This window comes from Acipenser ruthenus, chromosome 9 (genome assembly GCF_902713425.1).
Source record: "Acipenser ruthenus chromosome 9, fAciRut3.2 maternal haplotype, whole genome shotgun sequence".
NCBI classification, from domain to species: domain Eukaryota; kingdom Metazoa; phylum Chordata; class Actinopteri; order Acipenseriformes; family Acipenseridae; genus Acipenser; species Acipenser ruthenus.
This window is the reverse complement of record NC_081197.1, coordinates 41715229-41727890: the sequence shown is the minus strand read 5'-3', so window position 1 is coordinate 41727890 and position 12662 is coordinate 41715229. Positions and strand designations below refer to the sequence as shown.

The following is a 12662-nucleotide window of genomic DNA, read 5'->3' as shown; positions in this document are numbered from 1 at the left end:
AGCAGTTCCATAGAAATAGCCTGTTTACCGCCATATCAGTTTAATCTCTGACCATATCAATACAGACCATGCACTGACATGCTGGTATAGCGCTTTATTCCATTATTCTCACCATAAAGTTCCTTTTACAGGTGATGCCAGTGAACATTAACCATTTCAGTGCCATATTGACATAACCTTTCGCTATATTATTGATTCAGATTCGCATTTTACTTTCCATTTACAAACCATTCATTCATATTTGTTATATATAGCGCCTTTCATAGTGGACCTCCATCACATAGTGCTTTACAAGATACGAGACTAGGGTGTGTGAACTATGCATCAGCTGCAAAGTTATTTACAATCCGAGTGATGGAGCACAAGGAGGTTAAGTGACTTGCTCAGGGTCACACAGGGAGTCAGTGGCTGAGCTGGGATTTGAACGGGGGACCTCCTGGTTACAAGCCTGTTTCTTTAACCACTGGACCACACAGCCTCCTATACACAAATTCCTTTTGTCAGTCAATCATGACTCATTACTGAACTTTTAAATTAACCATATATTATACATATATCAAATACATATGTATATTAAAAAAAGGGAAATGTAATGCCACAATACAGTGAAACAACACTGCTTATTTTTCCATTGACAAATTCTGCACTTTTTATTTTACATCTATGAACACAATGATAATCCAGCTGACACAGGAAAACCTATCAACTGACTACAACTTCATCTTTCTGTTTCATACAAGTGAACTGTTCACTCGGTCAGAATGACCTATTTACTTTACTGTCATCTTGGTGTTAACAGCACAGTAGAAAAGGTCTCAAGTAGGTCTGCCTGACAACAGCATAAATATTAGGTTAATAACATTGTAAGTCTTTGTAACGTTCCTCAACATCCTGTTTAACCATGCCTTTTTTGTGTTTGTGTTTTTCAGTTTGGCTCCTGTTTTTGCTTTGTTTGTGCCGTTCTACTGCTCCATTCCAAGGGTTCAGGTGACTCAGGTCCTTGGGCAGTTCGCAATCACCAACAAGTCCTTAGTCTACTTGGTGGGTCTTCAGGTATGTCTCCTAATGCATGTATACTTTCTTTCCAACAAAAACGGCAGTTGCACTTGCTTCAAAATATGTCCCAGTGAAATAATTATAATATATTTAGAAATTCAGTAAATTTAACACAGAAATTGGGTAATATTATGATTTTGTTTTCCAATGTGTTCTCAGTTTGCCTTTAGGTTACAGCAGAATAATCTGATCTGATTCATCTTTAAAATAAAAGACCCACCATTTTCTGCAAACATATGAGTTATGTAAGAATTGAAGTGTTACAAAACTCATAACAACTTTGTTGTAAGACATGCTCATTATAAACCACTCTTCAAAACCACATTGCTGCAACACAATGCCCTCCTACCCATTTCATCTCCATCCATAATACATGAATCTTTAAACAATTTAGCTACAGCCCTACAGTTAATAATGTTCAACTCTCTTGTATTTTAATATTTTGGTTTTTTTTGTTTTTGTTTATTTTATCTAGTTGTCTCAGTTACTTATCAGTAGCAGGTGTCTAATGACAGATAATAACATCTGAGCTGGTCTCAGTGTTTTGATAAATTGCTGAGATTTGTGAATTTACAATGTACATGTTTTGATCGTATCCAGTTAAGTTAGAATTTGAAATGAATTTGTATAAAGTAGAACTACATCTAGAATCAGGCTACAGGACCAAATGTAATTGAAAACCTGCGGTAATGCCACAGCTGTTCCAGTTACAATGATATACAAAGCAGTATGTTAATACAGAAGTGATAGAGAAGAGAACAAATGGTGTTGTTCATTTCTGACAACTCCTAGTTGAAGAATCAAACACATCTTAGTAAATTAAGGAGGCTTTAATGAAAGTTGAGATAAAATGAACCCCACTGACAATTTTGAGTTTATTAAAAAACAATAAAAAAAAACCCATCCTCTTCAATCCTGTCTGTCCCTCCTTCAGTGGAATCGTTGGTTTTACAGCCTCATCAGCCTTACCTCCATAGCATGTTAAATCTTGGAAACCAATAATATTGCACAGTAGCATCGTAGGAGACCGCCAACATTTCTTTATTATCTAAAGCAGTCCTGCCTATGTGTGAATTTGCTTGCACACTTCCTCCACTTGTCAGAAAGAAGTGGTTGGAGGGCGCAGCGTTAAACAGAAAGAGCACTTATAAAAACCAGGCACACCCAATGAAACATATGAACATCGAATCTGATCTAGACATCACAAACTTGGTAGAAAAGGACACTCACCCTCCCAGAGAAGATGGCAGTTGCAATTGCTTCCCATGGAATTGGTAGTGGAGAGCTAGGTTTGCAGCCGTAATCCAGTTTTGTATGATTTGGTGCCTGAGCCATGGCATTGCAGGTTGACAAGAGATGGGGAATACGACATAGAAGAAAAATATTGCAAAGTTTTTGTAAGGTAGATTCATAGAACTAGGCAGAACATCCTCTGTAGTCATCTCAAAAATACTACCAATGTATGAATGTCATGGGCAAAGGATGTGCTAAAACACATGGTTCTAGCAAGAATAATTAAAAGATATGAGAGACTGGGAAACACAAAACCTCCACAAATTGGATGGGGGCTACACATGAGCAAAAAGGAACCCATTATGTGTATTTTGTGGATTGTGATGGACTGTTTAAAATAAGTCTGAGGGGAGCATTTATTTACAGACAAAAGCAGAGGCTATCTTGTACTAAAAATAAGGTAACAGTAGGGAGCAACTAGTGGAACTGACAAAAACTAGTCAAGAATTAGTAAAATTATAAAATGGCTATTTTTAAAGCTGTTAGAACTAGAAGTACCACTGTGGCTGAAAACATTGAAACATGGCTTACCGAAAACTACAGAGAAGAAATATCAGTCAGTGTGGGTTCAGGTTGTTTAGGAGGGTCAGTCACTTTAGAAACGCAGATTTCAAAGACTGGCAAAATACTGGAAGATGAATCCGTGTAGAATGATAAAGTTCAGAGGTATAATGCTGGATGTGCAGGATCAATTTATCTAAAAAGTTAAGAAGTCCTGACTTAATAAACATTATTGCAGTGGTTGGTGCAGTAGTGGCCCATTAAGCAAAACATCAGAAAAAGCAAGTGCTTTATTACATTTTCAGTAGCAGCAAAACTAAAAGAATATACTGTCTGTAAACCAAGCCTTTTTTCTTTTTTTTTTTTGGCAGTAGTTAATATGACCAAATAAAATCACAGCAAAAAACTCACATTGTATCAATCAGGGATAATCCCCAGGCAGTGTTTAGCTTTCTATGACCAGTTGAAAAACACAAACGTTTGTAAAGCTCTAGAAATCTTTCCCCTCGGGAGGCCAGGTCGTGAGGTTAGCGTCTCAGTTTTAGCCACCAGTAGACATTTGTCATCATCACAAAAACACCACATAATTTCACGCAACTGGCAGTCTGTTTGAAGAGCAGGGGGTGTTGAAGTGAGGATTTAGGGCCGCTCGTAGAGTTCCAAAGGGAGGCTCCATTGGTCCTTGCAGGCCCCTTACCTGACTGTAGTCAGCGTCATTGTCATGGGCACTGAATTGGCCAAAAAGTAACAAAAATGAACAAATCAACTGTGAGCTTTGTATTGAGCTGGTCACAAGTAGGAGCTTACTGTATATCATAAAATGATCGTAAAATTTAAATCACCGTAATTCGTAGCATTGAGCAACATGAACAACATATCATATGGTTTTACACTGCAGTATGCCTTATGTTCTAATATACAAAGTACATCAACAGTAAAACTGAATTATACATGGCTTTCATTGTCGTAGTGAATAACTGTTAAACAACCTATCATATCATTTTAGTTTAAAAAAAAAAATGCGTTTGTTGTAGTTTCTGTGTTTTTCTTTTGTTTTAAAAGTAAATGAATTCAAACTGATATATTTGTTGGTTTGTCAGCTATGTTTCTTTCGTCAACGTGAATTGCACTTTGCTTTTCTGTTCTTGAGGGAACAATGGTTGTAAAAGTGATACTGCCTTATTTGTTCTACTTGCTACCATATTTTCTTTTACTGTATGTGTTGTTCGTTTCCTGTTTCTGTGTTTTTTACTGGATTTTTCAGATTTTGTTTTGTGGTAGTATGAGGCTTCCATTTTCTTTATGTGGTGGATATGACTGTTTTGTGGTAGTGGGGCAGGTGGTTTGTTTCTTTAAGCAAGTTTGTGGTTGTAAGTGTTCAGAGCTTATTTACATTTGACATTTTTAAGGAAATTAACTTTTTATGAAGGAACACATGAAGGGCGCTATATAAATGCAAGATAGATAGATAGGGCATTGATACACATTTTACAGTGTTATTTTTATATCAGTGGATTCAGTTCTCTGCTTAACTGTAATTATTTCATTTTAGGATTTCTGTATATTATGAAGCAGCCTTTGTTATGATAACAAACCTTGAGCTGTAAATGACTTTAAATGCCATTTAAATTTGTATGTATGTACATATGCTTGTGTAAAACACACACAAGCATATGTACTTACTTGTTTATCATTGTGGTGTGATTTTTGCAAACCCGCGGATTATAAATAAGCAATACACTCCACTGTATTGTTTCATTAACATTGTTATTGTTTACTGCTGTTAGCCATCAGGCATTGGATTATACAATTAAACCTTCATTGCACCTGGATTATCATTGTTTGTCTGATTATTGATCACCTGCACACTGTTAACCACTTTGCCATACTTCACAGACAACATTTTAGTATCTGGTGAATACTGGTAACATACTCATGTTTAACATTGCTTTCCGTGAAGCAGACTCCATTTCCTCCAGTCCCTTTCACAAGATAAAACACATGCAATTCTCTGCTTCTTGGTATGCATCCCATTAAAACTGCCAGGGCAAATACCAGAATATACAAGAACCTGTGAAGGCATGTGACTGAAATAAAAAAAAGAAACTAAATATTAATAAAACACTTTAATCCATTGTGTTTCTCAAATTTAGCGATGCAATGCCTAATCTCCAGTACTGACTTTAAAATCAGATGTTTGTCGTTTCTCTGAGGTAAAAATTTATTTTTTGATTATTTTTAAGTATATGCACAGAAGAGGTTTTGGCTGTTGTGATGTCCTGGAGCCTGAAGTGTCTCTGACTGGGCCTGTACATAAGATATTTGAATACCACAATCCTTTGCCCTCCAGTTATTAAATATAATAGACATTCTCAACCGCTTTCTAATTAATATTGTTTTTGTTTTTTTGAAGCTTTTAACGTCAAGCTCTTTCATGTGGATCATTGCCCTTAGTGGACTGGTAAGTATGCCAACTTTAATAAATCATCCCAGAAACTCTGAACTTCCACACATTATGATGGAAATAACAATGAAATACTGAACATAACTACAAGCTATTTTAATAAACTGCAGGTACCTGCAGACTGTCCGCATGGTCCCTGCATGATGCTTATGTAGCCTCCAGTAAAGTTAGCTGATGTCTCTCTGTTAATATTCCCCTCTGCAGCCAGTGAAGTAGCAAATAGGGATTTTATTCAGAAAGAATGTAGACTTTTTCACGTAACAAAGCACTTGTTTTAGTCCTCTAGTATTGTTATTATTTACTACGGTACACATGCACTCAATTCCCAGTCAATACAACCTGCATTCATTGTTTGAGTCTGTTGTCTACCCCTGTATGTGCCATACTGTTGTTGAATATTTTTTAAGAACATTCTCCAACATTTCTTGAACTGTATTTTTGTCAGATCGAAACTAGCCAACCACATAGCATTGTAACCAAGACGGCTTGTTCAAAACCGCCACAAAGACCCTGTTCTTAACCAACTTTATCCACTGTCAAAGCTTTTAACTGCATTGTAACTGTGAGTGAGTTAAGAGCTAAAATGTACTTTGATGTAAACTCACTCAGAACAGTGGGGGTTCAACTGGGTTTATTAAACTGTAGTTTATACTGATCAAGACTAACCTTATAAATATTATTTTACAACACATACAAATACAACAACAAACCTAATATTACGTCTGTGTACGCCTAGCTAAACATGCCTGCGTTGTAGTATAGGAACCTCATGAATGAATAGATGGTTTTGAGGTGGACCAGAAAGCTTTCCCTCTGAGCACATATTGGTGTGAAAGGACATTTATCTCCCACACTGTAAGGAGCACTGCTCATCACAGCAATTGTGTCTAGAAAAAAAGGGGAATTACAGATGATGGCTGGTGATTTTACATGTGACCACAAGTCCAGATGGGCTGTCTGCAGTATCATACTCATCATACCCACTACCTGATAAATAAAATAAAACTCGATGTGACATTTACAGTGATCTTTGGTGTTTATGTAAGTTGTCATTTGCTTATCATTCAGATGAAACTTTAACTTAAAGTGGGAGATGAACAGCCCCCTCAAACTCACTTCCCTAATCATATCATGATGGAAACCATGATCTGTATCTGATGTTTCTGAAAACAAGAATAAAGCTCTGAGCTTTGAATAGTTTTGCAATTCAAAACTTTTCTTTTTTTTGGGGGGGGGGGGGGGGGGTGCCTTAGTATTTCTGCTGACCTCTAGTATATATTTTGTAATAATTTTGATCCCCAACAACAAGTTTAGTTTGACTAAAGAATCATTTTTCAAATTTCGCAGACTTCTGTTTTGCAGTGGGATAATGTCTTTTTTTGTGTGCTCTCAAAGAGCACATGAAGTTTCAGTTTCTCAAGTTCTGTAGACCGTTACATTAATATTAAAATGTTTCTTGTCCTTTAACTGTTCTGTTTAAGACGGAAATAACTGTTCATCACCCTAATTAGCTGCCCCCAGAGAGATGAATGTTCCTGGAAAAAGGGAGGGGTCAAACCTGCAAGTAAGAAAAACACAGAGGGCACACAAAGCAGGTGGTTTTGTGGAGGTTTACCTGATGCACAAGTAATAAACAAACCGAAGATTAGCTTTTTGTCCTTACAGCTGCACTTGAACACTGGTTTTAAGGTATGTTTATAGTACTGTAGCTTTAAAAACTATCTGCCTCACATGCATTTGTTAATTCAAAAAGGGAGCAGAAGGGGTTTTGACAAATAAGCCTAAAAGTGAAAATCTATTGTAGGTTTAAAGGTTGTTTGCTAAGTTCTATTTAACATTTAGGGAAACGTTGTTTGATTTGGGAGGGGGTTGAGGATCAGCTTTTCAAAAGAGACACAAAACTTTTCAGTGAAAAATGTTATGAATGAAACATGAGTACTGTTTTTACTGTTTAATATGTTAAAAACACAGTTTGAAAGACTTCTTTCAATAGTAGGATACATATTTGTGAATTTCCCTTATAAAAGTTCAGTGAAATAGCTTAGTGAAAAAGCATAGTGAAAGCATTGTAAAGCAGCGATGTATGGTAAAGCATATTAATAAACATGGCAAACCAAGGTACTATGGGGAAAAGCACGGTAAACTGCAACAATACTGTGACTTTTATAAGAGACAGTCCAATGTTACTATATAGTACTTAAAGTAGAACTCCTTTTTATTAAACACTTCCTTTCAATCAAAAATACTTATGTTTTAGAAAAAGTTGGCCTGTTAATTGAAAATCAATGATTTAACCCTGGCTGAAGAGGACTTGAAGTATTTTTTTTATATTTAATTGTTTGTGGCAAACTTGCTAACAAAGTTGTTTATGCTTCAGGAAGCCAGAGGTAAATAAGATTAAACAAAGACTGATTGATTGCTCTTAGAGATAGTGATACAGAAAGTGATCAGAGTTGTATCATCACCATATATTTATCTGACATGCCTTTTAAATCATCAAAATTGCCCATGGAAATATCTTGTATGATAATGGTTGGTGGGCGAATTCAGATCAGCATAGGCTTACAAAGTGCAAGCCAGTGTTTTCCAGTCTATACAAGGACATACTGCTGCACTACTTGTTGTTTCAGCACCGCAATGGAATTGCAGTTGGTCGTTTCATGTGGGAAGAAGAAAGGCTGCCATTACTTAATGGGAACACTTAATAGTATAGGTGGCTGTGTGGTCCAGTGGTTAAAGAAAAGGGCTTGTAACCAGGAGGTCCCTGGTTCAAATCCCACTTCAGCCACTGACTCATTGTGTGACCCTGAGCAAGTCACTTAACCTCCTTGTGCTCCATCTTTCGGGTGCGATGTAATTGTAAGTGACTCTGCAGCTGATGCATAGTTCACACACCCTAGTCTCTGTAAGTCGCCTTGGATAAAGGCGTCTGCTAAATAAACAAATAGTAATAATAACACTGCCTAAAATGCCAAGCCATCAGTTATCTTTGACAGTCGGTACTTTTAAACGCTTTTAGGATAGTGGCGTCATAATGTAAGGAAAAATTGATGAAAACTGAAAAACAATATTAGTGAAAGTATAGAACTATTTGAAGAAAGCAGAGACAAATGCTTTGGGTCACAGTGGATGGAATCAGTGCAACAGACAATGGCTGCAATCACTTTTTAATAACATAGAACACTCCCCTATAATGAGACCCTCCCCACCTAAACCTGTGTACGTGGCCAGTCCCCAAGCCTCACAAACATTCCTCTGTCTCTGTTATCTCTGAGATTCTTCCATCCCCCCATGCAACCAAAACAGAACAGAACAGAGACCCTTTCTACAAATGCCCATAAATGGTCATATATATAACCCTGCATTCCAAAATAACCCACCTAAACTCCGTGCTCAATATCTCTCCATTGAAAGTACCATACAAACAATGTATTAATATGGGCTATCAAATTTCCTTACAACAATTAAAGGGTAGGTCTTTTTATTCCATTAAGATTTTAGCTTAGTTTTGTAGATGAAAACAAAATGCTGGGCAGGTACACCTTGGCAAAGAACTGTCAAATCCTTTTGTTTATCGAACACCAGCTGTTGAAGAAGAAAACTGTTATCCTGTATGATCTGGCTAGGGTCCAGACATCAGACAAAAGACTATTGTGGTATTTATCCTTCGCACTACCTTTTGTGTAATTTAAAACATAAAGAACAGAGAGAAGAATTGAAATGCATATGAGAATGTGGATGACTATAAAAAGTGTCACTATGAAATTTCTCTTTTCCTGTTGCCACACAACCTGGGTGCCACAAGTTTATAGCCCCAGCAATGATGACAGAACATCATTGAAAAGAAAAAACTAGTTGCAGTTTTCTGAATTGCATGCACAAAAATCAGGAACATCAAAATTAGGGAAAACAGAAAATAATTTCCCTGTGTGCCAGTTGACAATAAAGATATTGGGAATGTTGAGAATGGTGGAGAGTAGGAAGACAGAACGAAGCATTGAGTCTGGCTTTGCTGAACAGGTTTGAGATCAATAGCATTTTCCTTACTTCACCCAAATCAGAGAAAAAATTACATCTGGAAGACAATAAGATATTTAGTTTTACTGGTTTGCTGAAGATAGTGACATAAAAAAATGCAAACAACAACCCAGACAGTGAATGCAGTAGTAGTTAGCTGTGCACAGTTTGTTTTTTCAGGGTGGCTACTATAAAAGTCTAGCTTGTGATCACCCCTTATAAATAAACCATATTGTAATTAAAGTTTGGCTGATGTTTTTGTGTTCTTCTTGCTTGCAGACTTCTGGCATGCTTTACCACGAAAATATTTTTAAAACGCAACATGTTATTTTCATCCCCAACTGGGTTGCCCGTTGTGGCTCTTACACCCTTGAGCCTCTCTTCTCCACCGCTGAGCCGACCCTTGAGTCTGCTGTTGGAATGGGAGCCACACTGGACATCCAACGGCAACAGAGAATGGACCGGCTGGATCAACAGGTGCTGCTTTCACAGCTCCCACAGATGAGGAGGAATACACAGCAGCAGGTACTGGTTATAGTTCCCATTGGGATTGCCTTATGCACAGATTATGTCTGTCAGTCACACTCTACACAGTAAACACAATAGGCTAAATGTCTTGATTTTGCACCAAGCTTTCATCATACCTTCCTACCCTCCTACAGATGTTTCAGATTGCATTTGTGATAAATACTCTGCGATGTATACTGTGCAATTATTATGTGATTACACGTGCTCTGGTTGTTTGTAAATGTAGCTGTAAAAACAAGATTTTTTTTTAACCAGTAGTAGCTACAGTATAACACAGTATAAACAGGATGTGGTTTCACATATTACAAGCATGGTCATTAACATAGGTGGTAGTTTTGGTGTACAAAAGTGTACAAAACCATGCATTGTGAAAGGCTTATTGCAACATTGCAATCGGCCTCTGTTTTGTTTTGAAGAGTCATCTTCTGTGAGAAAATGTCAATGCTCCTGTGATCCTATTTTTGGGGATAGAAGTTGGTATTATGAGAGAGAGGGAGATTCCATTAGGGGTATTCTTGCAGATTTAAAAATAGAGATATTTTCTGGTATTTAAATTATACAACAATTGGACACTGTTCCCATTGCTTTCTATGTGTTACTCAATAATTAACAAACCCTGTTCTAAAACTACTGCTTACTGATGAAACGCTTCACAGTCTTCCATAAATGAACTCTTTCAGTAGATTACAATGATTATTTCAGACAAACCGAGGTGAATAAATGAATAATTAAAGTTGTAATGTAATACCGATAATGGCATTACTCTGGCGTGTTCCTCCAGTAATAATGAAACTCCCTCGACCTCCCGTCTTTAGCTTTATTGACTGGGCAGTTCCATTATTACCTTGTAACACCCCATTTTTTTTTATTTGAATGCAATGGCAGAAGACTCTCCAATATGAGAAGCCTACTGTATCTTCTACTCTTAAGTTACTGTAGTTTTTTCCCCCTGACACACAACAAAACTGAGCACCATCTTGTGCCATTTGCTTGTCATTTTTCAGAACTGATAGCAGCCAGGGCTTATCAGAGCATGATTAGCAGGGGACACCTGCTGCTCCCCTCATTATAAGTGAGTTCCTTATTGGCTGTTTTAAATTATGCAACAGCGTGGTTTGAGGGAGCACTCTGATTGGTGAACGACATTCTAGAAGGTGTAGATTAATATCTGTCACCCCGTCACACAAATTTAACTTAACACATCACTCCACACTAAAATGAACTGTTAAATAAACTTACTTTAAAATTATTCCTCTACTGATGTCCTATTTATGTATTTATAACTTTTAACATTTTGAGTTTACTGGTTTTTAGAAGTGTTTTACAAGTAAAATAATATTGAAAATAGCATTTGCCTCAGTAAGGCAGAATTAAACACAATGGCACTGTGGAAATTGACAGGACAGGAGTGCTTGTCACCTGGAAGGATGTGTTGTGTGATTTTGAGTCAGAGCACCATTCAAACATCTGTGTTATAATAATGTAAACATTTCTACATCGAGGTGGACTCACGTGTAGTATAAGTTTTTTATTCGGCAGGTAGGATATGAAAGGGAATAGGACTTCATTCAAAATGATCAAGCCCAGCAGACTGAATTTCTGCACAAAGCTAGTACTAGATTCTCCACCACAGCGCTAGAAACGAAAGGTAAACAGTGTTCTGATGTCATTCTTTTTGAAAGAACTACTTTTTCAGCAGCATTGAGGCATATTCATACATTGAGAAAATAAAAACAAAACAATAAAATACTTGGAATATGAATGTGCCACATGATCAAGATAAAAAATAAAGAAATGTATCACTAATATGTTAGAGCACTGAGTTTCACTAGTGACCTGGGTTTTTCCACCTACCTAATATAGTCTGGATTCTATATATTCATACCAAAGGGGAATCATAAAATACTACCCAAAGGATTTCCCTGCTAGTACGCTGACTGTTGGATATACTTGATAGTAAAACAGAGTAGACACAGAGAGAAAATGTGTTTTCTGTGCTTTAATTACTTGTAAGTATTATACTGTAGATGGCTGTGGAAGGGTGATGGGCAATTCACTGACACATACGGGAGACAGAAGGTTTAATTGAAAACACCGCACTGGTGCCCAGTTTTATTATTTTCTATATTTTCTTTTAGCCCGCAGAGGGTGCTGTTTTCCGTGGCCTGAATACCGGCAACAGTAAACAGGACCGCAGAAATACCAATACTGGTAAACAGTTAAATGCTGGCGCACTCACAGGTGCTCTGAAATAATAAATAACAAAAGTCCAAAGAAAAGGGAAAATAAAACACAGCAATAAAACTACAAAATAAAGGTGCTGCTTATGCAGTACCCCCACTGCCGCTAAGCCGGTCAGCTCAGGTCTCCGTCCTACGCTGTTATGCACTGTACACTGGGGTGGCCAAGGTTCCCCTTCTACTCATACATGTTCCCTTGGATACATAACAATTTATTTTATATATTATTTTCTTTCTTTAGGCTGGCTGTCTTCCTCAGCCGTGCTTGCCTATTTTGTTCTCTCGCTCCAGCCACTGGCATTCCTGCCTGGTCTGTTTACACTGGCCTTCTCAGCCAACGTCTCTAGGTCTTCCCAATCACGGCCTCCTGCATGCATAACCAAGCGCAGTACTTATGGGCCGAGTAATCCCCCAAGACCTGCCTCTTGGCCACTCAGAGAGAGGGAAAGCCAACACACCCTCTTCCCCACCTCTCCGTGTCATCGCCATGACTGACAGGCGGATCTTACGAGGCTGCTGCCCTCTTCCTGCAGAAAAAATCTGTGTTTTGATGCAGTTTCCCT

The 12662-nt window shown here is 37.6% G+C and overlaps 1 protein-coding gene across 2 annotated transcripts in view; it reads left to right on the top strand.

Annotated features, from left to right (window-relative positions):
* Nucleotides 1-12662, top strand: part of LOC117405682 (ubiquitin-associated domain-containing protein 2-like) — a 55504-nt gene that overhangs the window by 36018 nt on the left and 6824 nt on the right. For both annotated transcript variants that reach the window (XM_034008930.3, XM_034008931.3), the window contains exons 5-7: nucleotides 930-1053; nucleotides 5264-5311; nucleotides 9611-9856. In XM_034008930.3, coding sequence (XP_033864821.3) covers nucleotides 930-1053; nucleotides 5264-5311; nucleotides 9611-9856 — 418 coding nt within the window. The remainder of the gene's footprint in view (nucleotides 1-929; nucleotides 1054-5263; nucleotides 5312-9610; nucleotides 9857-12662) is intronic.